Source organism: Mustelus asterias, chromosome 3 (assembly GCF_964213995.1).
Source record: "Mustelus asterias chromosome 3, sMusAst1.hap1.1, whole genome shotgun sequence".
NCBI classification, from domain to species: domain Eukaryota; kingdom Metazoa; phylum Chordata; class Chondrichthyes; order Carcharhiniformes; family Triakidae; genus Mustelus; species Mustelus asterias.
Window position 1 is genome coordinate 13265966 of NC_135803.1, and position 20960 is coordinate 13286925.

The 20960-nt window shown below is 46.9% G+C and overlaps 1 protein-coding gene across 1 annotated transcript; it reads left to right on the forward strand.

Annotated features, from left to right (window-relative positions):
* The first annotated feature begins 10553 nt into the window (after window positions 1–10553).
* Window positions 10554–19552, forward strand: LOC144485878 (succinate receptor 1-like). Its single transcript, XM_078203956.1, has 2 exons — window positions 10554–10657; window positions 18584–19552. Exons 1-2 carry the CDS (start codon window positions 10655–10657, stop codon window positions 19550–19552), a joined length of 972 nt encoding a protein of 323 aa, XP_078060082.1. The 5' UTR covers window positions 10554–10654.
* Window positions 19553–20960: the final 1408 nt, after the last annotated feature.

Consider the following 20960-nt stretch of genomic DNA (forward strand, 5'->3'; position numbering starts at 1 on the left):
TGATGTTCAGTCAGACAATGGGTCACTGTCCGTGCGGAGTCTGTACGTTCGCCACGTGTCTGCGTGGGATAGCTTGATCTTGGTTTCGGACAAAGCCCGGCACAACATCGAGGGCCGAAGGGCCTGTACTGTGCTGTACTGTTCTATGTCTATGGTCTGACCAACATGTGACTCCAGACCCATAGACAATGTGATTGATCGTTAACTGCTCCCTGAAATGGCCCAGCAAGCCACTACGTTCAAGGGCAATTAAGGATGGGCAACAAATGCTGGCCCAGCCAGGGACACCCGCCTCCCATAAAAGAATTTTAAATAATCACCAAAATTATTTATTTCCAAATACGCATTGTCCACTATTCCAGGATTTGCTCATTCCCACTGCCACTGAAACCCCCTGCTCCAACCAACTTCACTACGACTCAATTCTAATGTCCCTCTCTCTTGTTGCCCTGAGCTCACTCTCTCCAAACCTCACCCCATGTCCGCAAAGCTCTTCATGCTTTTGATTCGATTTGATTTATTATTGTCACATGTATTAACATACAGTGAAAAGTATTGTTTCTTGCGCACTATACAGACAACGCATACCGTTCATAGAGAAGGAAACGAGAGAGTGCAGAATGTAGAGTTACAGTCATAGCTCGGGTGTAGAGAAAGATCAACTTAATGCAAGGTAAGTCCATTCAAAAGTCTGACAACAGCAGGTAAGAAGCTGTTCTTGAGTCAGTTGGTATGTGATCTCAGACTTTGGTATGTTTTTCACAAAGGGAGAAGGTAGAAGAGAGAATGTCCAGGGTGTGTGGGGTGCTTAATTATGCTGGCTGCTTTGCTAAGTCAGCGGGAAGTGTAGACAGAGTCAATGGATGGGAGGCTGGTTTGCATGATGAATTGGGCTACATTCACAATCTTTTGAAGTTCCTTGCGTCCTTGGGCAGAGCAGGAGCCATACCAAGCTGTGATACAACCAGAAAGAATGCTTTCTATGGTGCATCTGTAAAAGTTGGTGAGAGTCGTAGCTGACATGCCAAATTTCCTTCGTCTTCTGAGAAAGTAGAGGCGTTGGTGGGCTTTCATAACTGTAGTGTTGGCATGGGGGGACCAGGACAGGTTGTTCGTGATCTGGACACCTAAAATCTTGAAGCTCTCGACCCTTTCTACTTCGTCCCCATTGATGTAGCCAGGGGCGTATTCGCCTTTCCGCTTCCTGAAGTCAATGACAATCTCCTTCGATTTGTTGACATTGAGCGATAGATTATTTTTGCCGCACCAGTTCACCAGATTCTCTATCTCATTCCTGTACTCTGTCTCATCATTGTTTGAGATCCAACCCACTACAGTGGTGTCATTAACAAATTTGAAAATCGAATTGGAGGGGATTTTGGCCACACAGTCATAGGTGTATAAGGAGTATAGTAGGGGGCTGAGAACACAGCCTTGTGGGGCACCGGTGTTGAGGATGATCGTGGAGGAGGTATTGTTGCCTATCCTTACTGATTGTGGTCTGTGAGTTAGGAAGTTCAGGATCCAGTCGCAGAGGGAGGTGCCGAAACCCAGGCCACGGAGTTTGGAGATGAGTTTCGTGGGAATAATAGCCTTGAAGGCTGAGCTGTAGTCAATAAATAGGAGTCTGACATAGGTGTCCTTGTTATCTAGGTGTTCCAGGGTTGAGTGCAGGGCCAGGGAAATGGCATCTGCTGTGGACCTGTTGCGGCAGTAGGCAAACTGTAGTGCATCCAGGTAGTCCGGGAGGCTGGAATTGATTTGTGCCATGACTAGCATTTCAAAGCACTTCATAATGTGCCATTCACTACACTTGTCCAGCTCCGTTCCCCTTTGTGTTCCCTCTCTCTTCCTCCTCTATCAGTGTCCTGGCATTTGACTGCTTCAGCCACTCTGGAACTCTTTCTCCAAACCCGTATTCTCACATTCTCTTCAACCGTCCTTTCAGTCACTTCCCCGATACTCATTTTCTCCACTGACTGTTTTATATCAGTTTTTCGCCTCTGCGAACAGTGGTGGGATGTTCGCTGTATTAAAGATTTGTTAGCTGTGATAACTGCTGGGAGTTATCACTGTGTGTCGGAGGTTAATGGCAGCCATGTATGTTCAGTGTCGGGGCTTGTTGACTTAATCATGATGGTGAGTGTAGGTTGCTAGTTAGTAGTTGATGGTGGTGGAGGGTTGATATAAGAATGGGGTTTGCTGTTGCAGTCATGGATGGAATATACTCTGATAGCTTCATATTACAATCTTGGTTTTCAGCACCAATCTTGTGTGTTTTCAGATATGAATGAAGTCAATCTGAAAAGTAATAAAGATAATTTCTGGAACCAAAACAACAATTGTTGATATTCTGACATTTATCCGCTCTCCATAAACCGTAGGAGCAGAATTTGGCCATTCAACTGATTTAGTGAGATAATGACCAATCTGATATGATAATCATAGAATCCCTACAGTACCGAAGGAGGCCATTCAGCCCATCGAGTCTGCACCGACAACAATCCCACCCTATCCCCGTAACCCCACATATTTACCCTGCAAATCCCCCCGAAACTAGGGTCAATTTAGCATGGCCAATCAACCTAACCCACACATCTTTGGACTGTGGGAGGAAACTGGAGCACCTGGAGGAAACCAACGCAGACACGGGGAAAACGTGCAAACTCCACACAGACAGTCCAATGATAATACCACTATACCACCACCTCCCCATACGATTAGGTTTGTACATTTGTTGAAGGACATACGTAGAAACATACATAGAAAATACAAGCAGCATTAGGCCATTCGGCCCTTCAATTCTGCTCCACGATTCATGGCTGCATTAAAGACTTGTTAACTGTGATTGTAACTGTAACTGGGAATTATCACTGTGTGTTCGAGGTTAATGGCAGCCATTTGTGTTCAGTGTGGGGGCTTGTTGACTTAATCATGATGGTGAGTGTAGGTTGCTTGTTAGTAGTTGCTGTTGGTGGAATGTTGATGTAAGAATGGCGTTTAATGTTTCAATTCAGAGATTGTGATCGACTTCAGGAAGCATAAAGGAGAACATGCCCCTGTCTACATCAACGGGGACGAAGTAGAAAAGGTCGAGAGCTTCAAGTTTTTAGGTGTCCAGATCACCAACAACCTGTCCTGGTCCCCCCATGCCAACACTATAGTTAAGAAAGCCCACCAATGCCTCTACTTTCTCAGAAGACTAAGGAAATTTGGCATGTCAGCTACGACTTTCACCAACCTTTACAGACCGCAAGGAACTACAAAAGGTCGTGAATGTAGCCCAATCCATCACGGAAACCAGCCTCCCATCCATTGGCTCTGTCTACACTTCCCGCTGCCTCAGCAAAGCAGCCAGCATAATTAAGGACCCCATGCACCCCGGACATTCTCTCTTCCACCTTCTTCCTTTGGGAAAAAGATACAAAAGTCTGAGGTCACGTACCAACCGACTCAAGAACAGCTTCTTCCCTGCTGCTGTCAGACATTTGAATGGACTTACCTTGCATTAAGTTGATCTTTCTCTACACCCTAGCTATGACTGTTACACTACATTCTGCACTCTCTCGTTTCCTTCTCTATGAATGGTATGCTTTGTCAGTATAGCACGCAAGAAACAATACTTTTCACTGTATGTTAATACATGTGACAATAATAAATCAAATCAAATCAAATCAAAGTTGGAGATAATACATTCAATTGCCTCTTCCAAATCATTAATATATAATGTGAACAGTTGGGGTCCTGGCACCGATCCCTGAAGAACCCCACTAGTCACTGACTCGTCAGAAAAAGACCCATTTATGCCAACCCTTTCCTTCCTATCTGCTAACCAGCTTTCTATCCATCTTAAGACATTGGGCCCTATTTTATCATTGCGTTGCATCCATTGTCGGGCGTGAAAACGTGGTAAAGTCAGGTGTGAGGCCATTAACGTGATCCGCGCCAGCATCCGCGCAGATGACCACTTTACTGAGACCCGGGAAAGGTCGCAATCCGATTCACGCCCGAAACGGGCACAACGGTGATTTAAATGCATTTGCATGCATTTAAACTGAATTAATGAACTGCCTGCCCAACTTTATCAACATTTCCCCCTTTACCACCACTTCGCCACTCCGGAACTGCACCGAAATGTACATGCTGAATAAAAGTCTGAATCGGGCGCTTCAGCTGCTGAAGAGGTGGGTTCAGAGCTTCCAACGGCTCTCTGACTCAGATCGGTGGTGGGGGGGAGGCAGGTCAGATCATCCACTGGGGAGGTGGGGGGGAGTGAGGGCAGATCATTCTTTGCGGGGGGGACGGGAGTGAGGCCAGATCATTCTCTGGGGGGGAGCGGGGGAGTGAGGCCAGATCATTCTGGAGGGGGGTGGTGCGGAGAGAGGCCAGATCGTTCTGTGGGGGGGAAGAGGGGGGCAGGTAAGATGTATCTCGGGGGGGGGAGGCCTGATCGCTCGCTGGTTGGGGGGGGGGGGGCAAATAGATCTCTGGTGGGGGGGGGGGGGACAGGTGGGAGAGGCGGGTCCGCTGCCACTCTGCGGGCGATCGATGGGGGGAAAGGGAGCAGGGGGTCGCGATCGGTTCTGGGTAGCAGGAGGGGAGGGTGGGTGGATAAGGGGGACAGTGATGTCTGTGGGGGCCATTGCTCTCGCTTTTCACCCCCGGACTGCTTTCTCTGCTTTCTGCGGCCCGGGAGCAATCTGACATGGGCGCGCTTTTTCAAATTTCTTCTCACTGCGCATGCGCAGTTCAGAGCTCCGATTGTTTCGGGCGCACTAAGCCCCGCCCACAGCGCGAATGGGACTCACAATTTTTTTTTCAGGCTGAGTGTGTATGGGGGGGCGCCTGAAAGCAGATTTCTAAGTCAGATCTGAATTGCGCCCAGATTCAGCACTTAGAATGGAAATGGTGAAATCAGGCCCATTATCTGCAATACCATGTGCTTTAACATTACATAGTAGTCAGGTGTGGTCTCACCAAGGCTCTGTGTAACTGCAGCAAGATATCTCAGCTCCTGTATTCGAATTCTCTCGCTATGAAGGCCAACATACCATTTGCCTTCTTTAACATCTGCTGCACCTGCATACTTACCATCAGCGACTGGTGTACGAGGACACCCAGGTCCCATTGCACATTCCACTCTCTCAAATTATAGCCATTCAGATAATAATCTGCCTTCCTGTTTTTGCTACCAAAGTGGATAACCTCACATTTATCCACATTATGGGACATCTGCCATGAATTTGCCCACGCAGTCAGACTGCCCAAATCGCACTGAAGCATCTCTGCATCCTCCTCACAAATCACCCTCCCAACCAGCCTTGTGTCGTCTGAAAATGTGGAGAAGCTTGATACCATCCAGAACAAAGCATCAGACTTTGATTCGCAGCCCAACCTCCACCTTAAACATTCATTTCCGCCTTCAGTGACTTTGGGTAGCATAAGTATGTACTATCTACAAGATGCACTGCAACCACTCACCAAACGTTCTTTGACAGCATGTTCCAAAGCGGTGGCTCCACCACCAAGAACAACAAGGGCTTCAGGTGCATGCAAACACCCCTAACTGCTGGTTCCTTTTCAAGCCACTCACCATCCCAACTTGGAATTATATTGCTGTTCCTACACTGTGGCTGGGTCAAAATCCTACAGCTCTCTCCCCAACAGCACTGTGGGTGTACCGGCACAATGGCACAGTGGTTAGCACTGCTGCCTCACAGCGCCAGAGACCTGGATTCGAATCCCAGCCTTGGGTGATTGTGTGGAGTCTGCACATTCTCCCGTGTTTGCGTGGGTTTCCTCCGGGTGCTCCAGTTTCCTCCCACACTCCAAAGATGTGCAGGTTAGGTGGATTGGTCATGCTAAATTGTTCCTTAGTGTCAGAGGGACCAGCAGGGTAAATATGTGGGGCAGCGGGGATAGGGGCTGGGTGGGATTGTGGTCGGTGCAGATTCGATGGGCCAAATGGCCTCCTTCTGCACTGTAGGGATTCTATGTTTCTACATGTAGGTTAGGAGGATTAGCAGGGTAGGTGTGTGGAGTTACAGGAATCGGGGAGCAGTGAAAGATGCTCTGTCAGAGAGTCGGTGCAGACTTGATGGGCCAAATGATCTCCTTTTGCCCGATAGGGATTCTATAACCATGGAGTGTAACGGTTCGGGAAGGCAGCTCACCTTCTCAAGGGAAATTGGGGATTGGCAATAAAAGCTGGCCTAGCTAACGATGCCCACATCCCATGAACACACAAATACATTTTAAAAGAACTGCTTAAAAGGCCATATTATCCACAAGTGTAAACACCATCTTGTTCTGCACTTTTAAATCAGTAATATTATCTGTGCTTCCTTTTGGAAACCATCTACTGCCAATGTTTATTCTGTTAAGTCATGGTATCTATGCTGCTTATCTGATAATATTGTGATCCACAGAGTTCGTTCTGTGATAATGTATATTTAACCAGATGGCCTCCATCAGACACCGTGTGGAAAATCCCCCAATCATTGGAAAAAGTATGTTATCTTGTAGACTGGCAGCAGGTTGAGGGACACTTCAGCCTCACTGGGAGTCCCATGGTGAGAAACAAAACTCATTTTATATTCTGTGATAGTGAGCCAACTGTAATATCAGAGCTCTTTTTATTCATTGTGCGGGATCTGGGTGTTGTTAAGCTCGAGAAACATTTATTGCCCATCCCTAATTGCCCTTCAGAAGGTGGTGGTGAGCTGCCTTCTTGAACCGCTGCACTCCTTGAAGTGTAGGTACACTCACAGTGCTGTTAGGGAGGAAATTCCCGGATTTTGACCCAGTGACAGTGAGGGGATGGCGATGTATTTCCCAGTCAGGAAGGTACCTCCAGGTGCTCCTAGGTATCTGCTGCTCCTTGTCCTTGTCTATGGTAGTGATCATGTGTTTGGAATGTGTTGTCTAAGAAGTCTTGGTGAGTCCCTGCAGTGCATCTTGTAGATGGTACACATGGTTGCCACTGTGTGTCAGTGGTGGAGGGAGTGAATGTTTGTGGAAGGGGTGGCAATCAGTCGCAAAGAGGATCATCAGTCAGCAATACGTACTGTATTCTTAGCCATATGTGCAATGGAAACAATAAACCCAACCCCAACAATCAGATCAAAGTTTGAAATGCACACAGCATAATAGAAATATAACTTCAGGATAAGAGTCCCCCCCCCCGACCAATTGCCTGTCCCAATTCCCAACTACCCACCCTGGCCAATTGCTGGCCCTGATACTCCATCCAGCCAATCACCAATCACGATTCCCTCCCCTTCCCCCATCAGCCAATCGCTTGCCAAGATGCCCCCCCCCAATCGTGGACCAGCCCACTGCCCCTTCAGGCACCACCCCTTCAGGCCCCACCCTCCCCTTAGGCCCCACCCCTGGACACTGCCTGGTGCCTGGTGGGCAATGCCAAGGTGCCCAGCAGACTGTGCCAAGATGCCCACTGGGCACTGCCAGGGTGCCAGGATGGCTCTGACATAGGGCACTGCCATCCCCTGCACCCAACCACCCGGAGTGCTACGACGGCCCCTGGTCCCACTGGTGAGGCCATCACGTTAGGTTTCCGTTGCTGGGGATTATACAGGATCCTTGCCAGAGGTCTTCCACTGGACAGGTCATTAAGGCAAATGAGCCCGGATGACTGCGTCCCGGGCTCATTAATAATATTTAAATAAGTTTATAAATATTTAAATGAGCCCCGTGCCCTTCCCAGCAAAACAGGGAACATAGCGAGAGATGAGAAACCGGGTGCAAACCAATCGACCAGTGAGACGAGCTGGTAAGATCGCCCCCTTCATTCTTCATGGCTGGTGTTACGGTAGAATATCTGAACATCTAAACTCTTTCAAACAAGGAAGGATTAAGTGAGCTGTGAAGATGGTGCCCTTCAGCGGGGAGCGAGGATAGTCATCCCCATGCCTGGCAGGATGTTGTTACTCACACAGTGCCCACCCACTGTGTCCAAGATGAAAATGTTGGCTCACAGCTACGCTTGGTGGCCTGGGAGACATAGAGAGCATGGGTTAAGCAGTGTGACCAATGCCAAATGCATCCACAGCCCTGTTTCACCTCTGGGAATGGCCAGGTCAGCCGGGGGTGAGACTTCAGGTGGATTTTTTTAGGTCCATTTCTGGGCACAATGTTCCTAGTTTTCAGTGGGTGCACACTCAAAATGGCTGGATGTTTATGAAATGAAGTCCACGACTTTGTTTGCGACAATGGAAACTTTGCCATTCATGTGTTTCCGGAGGTGTTGGTTTCAGAAAATGGAACAGCATTTACCAATGAGGTGTTCCATAATTTCATATTGTCAAATGGCGTCAAGCATATACGCACCGCACCTTAACTCCCCTCATCGAATGGACTCGCTGAGGGGGCTGTACAAACCTTTTAGGCAGCCATGAAAAACAACCACCAGCATCCCTGCAGGCAAAATTAGCATGTTCTCTCATGGACTGTAGGACCTGCCACACACATGAACACTGGAGTATCTCCTGCCGAGTTGCTGATGGGTGAATGTATGAGGGCCAGGTTGGACCTGGTGTTTCCCAACTTGTGGAGATGTCAGTGTTGGACTGGGGTAAACACAGTAAGAAGTTTAACAACACCAGGTTAAAGTCCAACAGGTTTATTTGGTAACAAATGCCACTAGCTTTCGTAGCGCTGCCCCTTCGTCAGGTGGAGTAGATATCTGGTCACAAACAGGGCATACAGAGACACAAACTCAATTTACAGAATAATGATTTGGAATGTAGTCTTTACAGATAATCAAGTCTTAAAGGTACAAACAATGTGAGTGGTGAGACATTAAGCACAGGTTAAAGAGATGTCTATTGTCTCCGGACAGGACAGCCAGTGAGATTCTGCAAGTCTAGGCAAGCTGTGGGGGTTACAGATAGTGTGACATGAACCCAAGATCCCGGTTGAGGCCGTCCTCATGTGTGCGGAACTTGGCTATCAGTTTCTGCTCAGCGACTCTGCGCTGTGGTGTGTCGTGAAGGCCGCCTTGGAGAACGCTTACCCGAAGATCAGAGGCTGAATGCCCGTGACCACTGAAGTGCTCCCCAACAGGAAGAGAACAGTCTTGCCTGGTGATTGTCGAGCAGTGTTCATTCATCCATTGTCGCAGCGTCTGCATGGTTTCCCCAATGTACCATGCCTCGGGACGTCCTTTCCTGCAGCGTATCAAGTAGACAACGTTGGCCGAGTTGCAAGAGTATGTACCATATGCATGTATGTATGTATGTATGTATCAGCCTTCAAACAACCGCACAACCTCAAACAGACTATTGTCCGCAGCAAACTACCCAGCCTTCAGGAGTACAGTGACCACGACACCGCACAACACTGCCACAGCAACCTCTGCAAGACGTGCCGGATCATCGACACAGATGCCATCATCTCACGTGAGAACACCATCCACCGGGTACACGGTACATACTCTTGCAACTCGGCCAACATTGTCTCCCTGATACACTGCAGGAAAGGATGTCCCGAAGCATGGTACATTGGGGAAACCATGCAAACGCTACGACAACGGATGAATGAACACCACCTGACAATCACCAGGCAAGGCTGTTCTCTTCCTGTTGGGGAGCACTTCAGCGGTCACGGGCATTCGGCCTCTGATCTTCGCGTAAGCGTTCTCCAAGGCTGCCTTCACGACACACGACAGCGCAGAGTCACTGAGCAGAGACTGATAGCCAAGTTCCGCACACATGAGGACGGCCTCAACCGGGATCTTGGGTTCATGTCACACTATCAGTAACCCCCACAGCTTGCCTGGACTTGCAGAATCTCACTGGCTGTCCTGTCTGGAGACAATATACATCTCTTTAACCTGTGCTTAATGCTCTTTCCACTCACATTGTTTGTACCTTTAAGACTTGATTATCTGTAAAGACTGCATTCCAATCATTATTCTGTAAATTGATTTTCTGTCTCTGTATGCCCTGTTTGTGAGCAGATCTCCCACTCCACCTGACGAAGACGCAGTGCTCCGAAAGCTTGTGGCATTTGCTACCAAATAAACCTGTTGGACTTTAACCTGGTGTTGTTAAACTTCTTACTGTGTTTCCCAACTTGGCAGGGAGGGTGGAGGTGAAGCAAAGTGTTCAAAGGAAGAGTCGCGATTACACAGGGATTGAGAGGACATTCAAAGTGGATGATAGGGTACATGTCAAAAATGTTCAGACTAGTCTGAGTTGGGTCCCAGGTGTTGTCGTGGCCAGAACAGGCTCGGTATCACATGAGGTGGAAAGTGAAGATAAAAGCCTGAAAAAACATTTAGCTCATTTGAGAAGAAGGGAATCACATAGGGCCTCACAGTGGCACAGGTGATGAAGGAGCAGTGCTCCGAAAACTTGTGAATCCAAATAAACCTGTTGGACTTTAACCTGGTGTTGTGAGGCTTCTTACTGTGCCCATCCCAGTCCAACGCTGGCATCCACACTTCACTTAACTGAATCTGGTTCCCTTCTATTTTTCAGAATACGAAGCTTATGGCATATCATTCCAACTCATGCAATCAGGACAAGAGTTTCTGACCTAAAATCAGGACGAGTGGGTGAGGTGTGGTCTACCCCCTGCACATCTTCAAACCTCACAGCTTCTGACTTATTGGAAGAAATTACATCCCAACATGGTAAGGCAACACATTTGGTACATTCCAATTTCAGCTCTGTGGTAATAATTGACTGTCTTCTGTGGCAATTATAAGGTTTATAAGATTATTATATCACAGAATCTCTGCACGGAGGGACGTAATTTGGCCCAATGTGTCTGCACCAGCCTTCCAAATGAGCAACTCATCCAGTGCCACCTCCCTGCCCAATCCCCATAACCCTGCACATTCTTCCTCTTCAGATAACAGTCTAATTCTCTCTTGAACACTTCAATTGAACCTGTCCTCACATTGCATACTTGCTTGGTGATCCCACGTCAGTTCACCCTGCAAGTGGACACCCCACCGGACAATGTCAGCATGTCTTCTAGACTAAGCCACTATCCTCTGATTGCAGTCCCGATGTCTTCACAGGGTCTAACTTATATTCCCTTTTTCTGATTCTGATCACTTCCCCTTTGACCTGTAAGACAAAACCCTAAAACAGTTAATCAGATTAGCCTTCGGTAACTTGGTGATTCATCTCTGGCACCTCACCATCCCCTTTATTATTTATTAGTCACAAGTAGGCTTGCATTAACATTGCAATGAAGTTACTGTAAAAATCTCCTAGTCGCCACACTCTGGCGTCTGTTCGGGTACACTGAGGGAGAATTTAGCTTGGCCAATGCATCTAACCAGCATGCCTTTCAGACTGTGAGAGGAAACCGGAGCACCCGGAGAAAACCCGTGCCGTTATGTGCACAGACAGTGACCCGAGCCGGTGAGGCAGCAATGCTAACCACCGTGCCACCATGCCGCCTCACGAACACCTAGTAGATAACCACAGTGGGTCAGGTTGCAAGTGCATACCAGTGATGGACGTCCTTTGTTTGGGATTCCTTAGCTCAGATAAGATGGCAAGAAAGCCACTTGCGTTCTTCCTGAGCGATTCATTGTCTTTGAGAGTTGCTGCAAACAGAGAGTGGGATTTTCTGCCCTCCCTCCCCACCCCCACCCTCCGCCCACTGTACATACCGTAGTGGTGGAGGTGGCTGCCATTGGCCAAAGGTGGGACTTCTGTTCCCACTGCTGTCAATGGGATTTCCTACTGTTCGTACCTTCTGTCGCTGGGGAACCCATAGTGGGGGAGGGGGGGGGGGGGATCACGTCGATGATACTGGAAGATCCCACCAGTGGAAATGGCCGGAAAATCCCACCAAGAGTGCCTGGTGGTAAAATCGGTCTGGGCCAGCAGCTAAATGACATGCCGGGGCGAGGCGATGGCCTAGTGGTATTATCGCTCGATTATTAACCCAGAAACTCAGCTAATGTTCTGGGGACCTGGCTTCGAATCCCGCCACGGCAGATGGTGGAATTTGAAGTCAATTTTAAAAATCTGGAATTAAGAATCTACAGATGGCCATGAAACCATTGTCAATTATAGGAAAAACCCATCTGGTTCATTAATGTCCTTTAAGAAAGGACATCTGGCAACCTTACCCGGTCTGGCCCATATGTGACTCCAGAGTCACAGCAACGTGGTTGACTCTCAACTGCCCTCTGAAATGGCCTAGCAAGCCACTCAGTTCAAGGGCAGCTAGGGGTGGGCAACATATGCTGAACCAGCCAGTGATGCCAAAGTCCCATGAATGAATTTTTAAAAAAGTATATGTATTGTATCCTTATTGCTTTCTATCAATAAAATGTCTAATCTCTGAGTCCCACTGATGATGGCCGGTATTTTACAACCTCGCTTGGGTGAGGCTCGTAAAATCCAACCTGAGGCCAGTGGAGAATTCCGTTCTGCGAGCCTCGCCCGCCCCAATTCCGGGACGGACGTGCTGGTAAAATTCCAGTAGATATCTTTGGTCAGGATTCTTCTCCCCTTGTCCTGATGTTCTCTGTACTCCACATCCCTACCTCCTGATGAACTCTGCACACAGCATCCACACCTCAACTGGTAATTTCCTCCTACAGTTAAAATAAAACATAAAACACTGAATTAATATTTAAAAATACTGAACGAGTGGGAATTCATGAGATCCGTCTCCAATTCAAAATATAAAGCATCAACCAATGAGACTGGGTGCAATTAATCATGGGGTAAGTAAATTTCTAAAAGCAAAGACACTTTAAAATTTGTCGTCCATCACATGAAACTGTTTACTGGGCAATGATGAATCAATTATCTCCTGTAAGAACATAAGAACATGAGAAATAGGAGCAGGAGTAGGCCCTCGAGCCCCTCGACCCGCCATTCAATAAGATCATGGCTGATCTGATAGTGGTTTAGTTCCACTTAGCCGCCTGATCCCTATAACCCCGAATTCCCTTACCGATCAGGAATCCATCTATCCGTGATTTAAACATATTCAACGAGGTAGCCTCCACCACTTCAGTGGGCAGAGAATTCCAGAGATTCACCACCCTCTGAGAGAAGAAGTTCCTCCTCAACTCTGTCCTAAACTGACTCCCCCTTATTTTGAGGCTGTGTCCTCTAGTTCTTGTTTCCTTTCCATAGAACCATAGAAAACTACAGCTCAGAAACAGGCCCTTTGGCCCTTCTTGTCTGTGCCGAACCATTTTTTGCCTAGTCCCACTGACCTGCACTTGGACCATATCCCTCCACACCCTTCTCATCCATGAACCCATCCAAGTTTTTCTTAAATGTTAAAAGTGACCCCGCATTTACCACTTTATCCGGCAGCTCATTCCACACTCCCACCACTCTCTGCGTGAAGAAGCCCCCCCTAATATTCCCTTTAAACTTTTCTCCTTTCACCCTTAACCCATGCCCTCTGGTTTTTTTCTCCCCTAGCCTCAGCGGAAAAAGCCTGCTTGCATTCACTCTATCTATACCCATCAAAATCTTATACACCTCTATCAAATCTCCCCTCAATCTTCTACGCTCCAGGGAATAAAGTCCCAATTTATTCAATCTCTCTCTGTAACTCAGCTTCTCAAGTCCTGGCAACATCCTTGTGAACCTTCTCTGCACTCTTTCAATCTTATTTACATCCTTCCTGTAACTAGGTGACCAAAACTGTACACAATACTCCAAATTCGGCCTCACCAATGCCTTATATAACTTTACCATAACACTCCAACTTTTATACTCGATACTCCGATTTATAAAGGCCAATGTACCAAAGGCACTCTTTACGACCCTATCCACCTGTGACGTCACTTTTAGGGAATTCTGTACCTGTATTCCCAGATCCCTCTGTTCAACTGCACTCTTCAGAGTCCGACCATTTACCCTGTACGTTCGTCTTTGGTTTGTCCTTCCAAAGTGCAATATCTCACACTTGTCTGCGTTAAATTCCATTTGCCATTTTTCAGCCCATTTTTCCCGTTGGTCCAAATCACTCTGCAAGCTTTGAAAACCTTCCTCACTGTCCACTACACCTCCAATCTTTGTATCATCAGCAAACTTGCTGATCCAATTTACCACATTATAATCCAGATCATTGATATAGATGACAAACAACAATGGACCCAACACCGATCCCTGCGGCACACCACTAGTCACAGGCCTCCACTCAGAGAAGCAATCCTCCACAACCACTCTCTATCTTCTTCCATTGAGCCAGTGTCTAATCCAATTTATGACCTCCCCATGTATACCTAGCGACTGAACCTTCCTAACTAACCTCCCATGAGGGACCTTGTCAAAGGCCTTGCTGAAATCCAGGTAGACAACATCCACCGCCTTCCCTTCATCCACTTTCCTGGTAACCTCCTCGAAAAACTCTAATAGATTGGTCAAACATGACCTACCACGCACAAAGCCATGTTGACTCTCCCTAATAAATCCTTGTCTATCCAAGTATTTGTAGATCCTATTCCTTATCACACCTTCCAATAACTTGCCCACCACCGACGTCAAACTTACTAGCCGATAATTTCCCGGATTTCTTTTGGAACCTTTTTTAAACAACGGAACAACATGAGCCACCCTCCAATCATCCGGCACCTCCCCCGTGAATACTGACATTTTAAATATGTCTGCCAGGGCCCCTGCAAGTTCAACACTAGCTTCCCTCAAGGTCCGTGGGAATACCCTGTCCGGTCCTGGGGATTTATCCACTCTGATTTGCCTCAAGACAGCGAGCACCTCCTCCCCTTTAATCTGTAAAGGTTCCATGGCCTCCCTACCAGTTTGCCCTATTTCCGTAGACTCCATGCCCGTTTCCTCAGTAAATACGGATGCAAAAAAACCATTTAGTATCTCCCCCATCTCTTTTGGTTCCATACACAGTCTACCACTCTGGTCTTCAAGAGGACCAATTTTATCCCTCACTATCCTTTTGCTCCTAACATACCTATAGAAGCTCTTTGGATTTTCCTTCACTCTGTCTGCCAAAGCAAACTCATGTCTTCTTTTAGCCCTCCTGATTTCCCTCTTAAGTAGCTTCTTGCACTTTTTATACTCCTCGAGCATCTGATGTGCTCCTTGCTGCCTGTACATTTCATACAACTCTCTCTTCCTCTTAATCAGTGTTACAATCTCCCTCGAGAACCAAGGTTCCTTATTCCTATTTACTTTGCCTTTAATCCTGACAGGAACATACAAACTCTGCACTCTCAAAATTTCTCCTTTGAAGGCCTCCCACTTTCCATTTACATCCTTACCAGAGAACAGCCTGTGCCAATCCACACTTCCCAGATCCCTTCTCATTTCATCAAATTTGGCCTTTTTCCAGTTCAGAACTTCAACCTGAGGACCAGATCTATCCTTATCCACGATCAGGTTGAAACTAATGGCATTATGATCACTGGATCCAAAGTGTTCCCTCACACTCACATCCATCACCTGCCCTAACTCATTTCCCAATAGGAGATCCAATATCGCATCCTCTCTAGTTGGCACCTCTATATACTGATGTAGAAAATTCTCCTGAACACATTTTACAAACTCTACCCCATCTAAACCTTTAACAGTATGCGAGTCCCAATCTATATGTGGAAAATTAAAATCCCCTACTATCACAACTTTGTGTTTCTTGCAGTTGTCAGCTATCTCTCCGCTGATTTGCTCCTCCAGTTCTCGCTGATTATTGGGTGGTCTATAATACAAGCCCATTAATGTGGTCATACCTTTCCTGTTTCTCAGCTCCACCCATAGGGCCTCTGTAGACAAGCTCCCTAATCTATCCTGCCTGAGTACCGCTGTAACATTTTCCCTGACCAACAATGCCACCCCCCCACCTTTTATCACTCTGCCTCTATCCCGCCTGAAACATTGGAACCCTGGAACATTGAGCTGCCAGTCCTGCCCCTCCTGTAGCCAAGTTTCACTAATGGCTATAATGTCATATTTCCACGTGTCTATCCACGCCTTCAGCTCATCTGCCTTCCCCACAATACTCCTGGCATTGAAATAGACACACCTCAAAAAATTATTTCCACCACACTCTACCCTTCCATTTGTGATTTTGCTTGAACTAACCTGTCTTTTTACCCCTGCTCCGCTATCTGCTCTGGCACTCTGGTTCCCATCCCCCTGCAAATCTAGTTTAAACGCTCCCCAATAACACTAGCAAATCTCCCTGCAAGTATATTGGTCCCCTTGTAGTTTAGGTGTAACCCGTCTCTCTTGTACAGGTCCCACCTGCCCCAGAAGAGGTCCCAATGATCCAAGAATTGGAAACCCTGCCCCCTGCACCAGTTCCTCAGCCACGTGTTTATCCGCCCAAGCATCCTACTCCTGCCCTCACTGGCATGTGGCTCAGGTAGCAATCCTGAGATTACTACCCTCGGGATCCTGCTTTTTAACTTCCTTCCAAGCTCTTTGTACTCACTCTTTAGGACCTCCTCACTCTTCCTTCCCACGTCATTGGTACCGACATGTACCACGACATCTGGCTGATCTTTCTAAGTGGAAAGAATCTCTCTGCCTCTACCCTATCCAGCCCCCTCATTATCTTATATGTCTCCATGAGATCCCCCCTCAGCCTTCTAAACTCCAATGAGTACAGGCCCAATCTACTCAATCTCTCCTCATAAGCTAACCCCCTCATCTCCGGTATCAACCTGGTGAACCTTCTCTGTACTCCCTCCAAGGCCAATACACCCTTCCGCAAATAAGGGGACCAAAATTGCACACAGTACTCCAGTTGCGGCCTCACCAGTACCTTGTACAATTGCAGCAAGACCTCCCTGCTTTTATACTCCATCCCCTTCTCAATAAAGCCAACATTCCATTTGCCTTCTTGGTCACCTGCTGCACCTGCAAACTGAGTTTTTGCGATTCATGCACAGTAGCATGTTGTAATTTTTCACCATTTAAATAATAGTCCAGACCACAAAAATATTGAAATGCTAAACATAGTTCAACACCATTCTTTTTTAAAAGCGTACTTACTTGTGTCACAAGTAGGCTAACATTAACACTGCAATGAAATTACTGTGAAAATCCCCCAGTTGCCACACTCGGGCGCCTGTTCAGGTACACTGAGGGAGAATTTAGCATGGCCAATGCACGCCTTTTGGATTGTGGGAGGAAACCGCAGCACTCGGAGGAAACCCACGCAGACACGGGGAGAACGTGCAAACTCTGCACAGACAGTGACCCGAAGCTAGGAATCGAACCTGGGTCCCAGGTGCAGCGAGGCACAGTGCTAACCACTATCTGTAATATAGAATCATAAAGTCACAGAGTCATAGAGGTTTACAGCATGGAAGCAGGCCCTTCAGCCAAACTTGCCCATGCTGTCTCTTTTTAAGCCCCTAAGCTCGTCCTAATTGCCCGCACTTGGCCCATATCCCTCTATACCCATCTTACCCATGTAACTGTCTAAACGCTTTTTAAAAGACAAAATTGTACCCATCTCTACTACTGCCTCTGGCAGCTCATTCCAGACACATCACCACCCTGAGTGGAAAATTGCTCCTCTGGACCCTTTTGTATCTCTCCCCTCTCACCTTAAACCTATGCCCTCTAGTTTTAGACTCACCTACCCTTGGAAAAAGATATTGACTACCTAGCTGATCTATGCCCCTCATTATTTTATAGACCTCTATAAGATCACCCCTCAGCCTCCTACGCTCCAGAGAGAAAAGTCCCAGTTTATCAAGCCTTTCCTTATAACTCAATCTGTCAAGTCCCGGTAGCATCCTCGTAAATCTCTTCTGCACTCTTTCTAGTTTAATAATATCCTTTCTATAATCGGGTGACCAGAACTGTACACAGTATTCCAAGTGTGGCCTTACCAATGTCTTGTACAACTTCAACAAGACGTCCCAACTCCTGTAGTCAATGTCCTGACCGATGAAACCAAGCATGCCGAATGCCTTCTTCACCACTCTGTCCACCTGTGACTCCACTTTCAAGGAGCTATGAACCTGTACCCCTAGATCTCTTTGTTCTGTAGCTCTCCCCAACGCCCTACCATCAACTAAATCCTGCCCTGGTTCAATCTACCAAAATGCATCACCTTGCAGTTCTCTAGATTAAACTCCATCTGCCATTCATCAGCCCACTGGCCCAATTGATCAAGATCCCAATGCAATCCGAGATAACCTTCTTCACTGTACACTATGCCACCAATCTTGGTGTCATCTGCAAACTTACTAACCATGCCTCTGATATTCTCATCCAAATCATTAATATAAATGACAAATAACAGTGGACCCAGCACCGATCCCTGAGGCACACCACTGGTCACAGGTCTCCAATTTGAAAAACAACCCTCTACAACCACCCCCTGGCTTCTATCATCAAGCCATGTGCTGGAACTCTACCATTTTGCCCGCCATGGAATCGGAGCGGATGAGAATTTGATAATGGAAATCTCGATTGGCCTCAGGCGGGAGTTTCCGATCTCGCCCAAGCGAGGCCATAAAATCCTGCCCATAGAGTCATATCGCGAATATTTCGTGAAAACTATGAGAGGTTTTTGTCATATATTATGAACGGGTTTTCCATATGCCTGTTTGGTTACATCTTTTTTTTCTATCTAGGCAGTGAATAACACATGTTTCAACGTCAATCCTCAGCTGGATAAGTATTACCTTCCAACCATGTACGGAATAGAGTTCATCGTGGGACTCATTGGGAACCTCGCTGTGATTTGGGGTTATATATTCTGTCTGAAGGATTGGAAGTGCAGCAATATTTACCTTTTCAATCTTTCCATCTCAGATCTGACTTTCATTTGCACCCTCCCCATGCTCGTAGCCTACTATGGCACAGGCAACGGGTGGACATTTGGTCAGGTAATGTGCACATTAAATAGATACATCCTTCATACTAACTTGTACACAAGCGTCCTCTTCCTCAGTTGCGTCAGTTTCGATCGGTACCTGCTGGTGGTGAGGCCACTGAAGCCTCACTTTTTCCAGAAAAAGTGGAACGCCATTGCCATCTGTCTTGGCATTTGGATATTTGTAACGTTGGAGTTGGTGCCGATATTCGGTTTTATCAGTGGTCGTGACACCAATGCGACAGACACGACTGACTGCTTAGATTATGCCAGTTCAGGGAATGCCTCCAGAAATCTGGCTTACAGCATGTTTCTCACAGTTTTTGGATTTGTCCTACCTCTCTGCGTCATGCTTTTCTTCTGTATCCAAACTGCGCGCAGCCTGAAGAAAATACAGCGACAACGCACCAAGATTCAGGTGGAAAAGCCCCTCACTTTGGTCATTTTGGCCATTGTCATTTTCTTTATATTTTTCACCCCTTATCACATAATGCGCAACGTCCGCATCGCTTCCAGAATGAAGAAGAGTGGCCTGTCAGAATGCGACAAGCTAGTCATAAAGGCTGTGTATGCCGTCACGAGGCCCATCGCTTTCCTCAACTCGATCATCAACCCCATTTTCTACTTCATGTTGGGGGACAAGTTCAGGGAGCTATTTTTCACCAAACTGCAAAGCATCTTCTTCAGAAAGGCAGCAATGCAGGAGTGCCAGGCAGAGACATATTAATAAGTCCGGTGTCCAAATGTCTGGTGTTTGATGATTTGTGAATGCTATCTTCTCTATTCTCTGTGTGCCATTAATTAAACTAGATGTTGTTACTACATAAAGAGAAATTAAGCTGTGGGCAAGCAGTTGTAAGCACAAGAGAAGACATTGCAAAGCACTGAATGAAACTCCTGTGCACATATAAAAGCTGGTGTGTCATCTCTGCATACCTCCAAGACATAAACACAACAAGTGACAATAAGGATGATATGGAATATTTTAACTTTGCTGGCTCTTGCATCTTTTCTTTCCTTGCTGGGAGATACTGTGGGACCACTGAGGTTCAAGTCTACTTAATGCTAGGTGGAATGTCATAGAATCCCTACAGTACAGAAGGAGGCCATTCGGCCCATCAAGTCTGTACCAATCACAATACTACCCAGGCGCCATCCCTGTAATCCCACACATTTATCCTGACACAAGCGTCAATTTAGCACGGCCAATCAACCTAATCCACACATCTTTGGACTGTGGGAGGAAACCGGAGCACCCGGAGGAAACACACGCAGACACGGGGAGAACGTGCAAACTCCACACAGACAGTGACCCAAGCCGGGAATCAAATCCGGGTCCCTGGCACTGTGAGACAGCAGTGCTAACCACTGTGCCGCCATGCCACCCTTGAGGACGATGATTTACCCTTGGAGAAATCCATTACTTTGGCAGTCCACATTGAACCTGCCATGTTAGATTGGAAGAGATGACACAGAAATGCTCAAATGTGGGCCGCGGACACAGCTTGCCCAGCCAGCTCAAATAGAAGGGTCACAGGCAAGGAGCCCTCAGCAATCCTACTAACACATGCCCCACGGACAGATATCCTAAAAATCTGTGCCCAACTTATGGGAATGCTGAGTGATTCACACCTGTCTAGCTTGAGGGAGAAGATTAAACTCACGCTTACAAGTGGAATAGATTTTCAAACATTTACAGTTCGAAGAAGTGGACTTTGTCAGCTTTACACTCGGAGGAGTCACTTCCTGAGAGTGATATATGGCATGAATATCCCATTGAAAATGGAAAATCACCAAGTCATTGTATGGATTATTCAAGTCGGATCGTGGCAACTCAGTATCACACCTTATCGATGATGGCATGAAAGAGTTCATATTGAGTGACTAACTCAATTGACAAACTGTTGGTATTTTCCCTGATCTTCTCTAACTGCTGCGGCAGAATCTCTTCGAAGATTTGGGGCAGGATTCTTCGGTCGTGCACATCCCGAAATCGGAAATTCCCGCCTGAACTCAACGGACTTTTAAATGGTCTACCAAATTTTCTGTCTCATCCGCTACAATTCCCCAAGTGGGCGAGATAGGAGATTTTCAGCCACAGTATGACACTAGTGTCCCTTTAAGAAAGGTTTTTT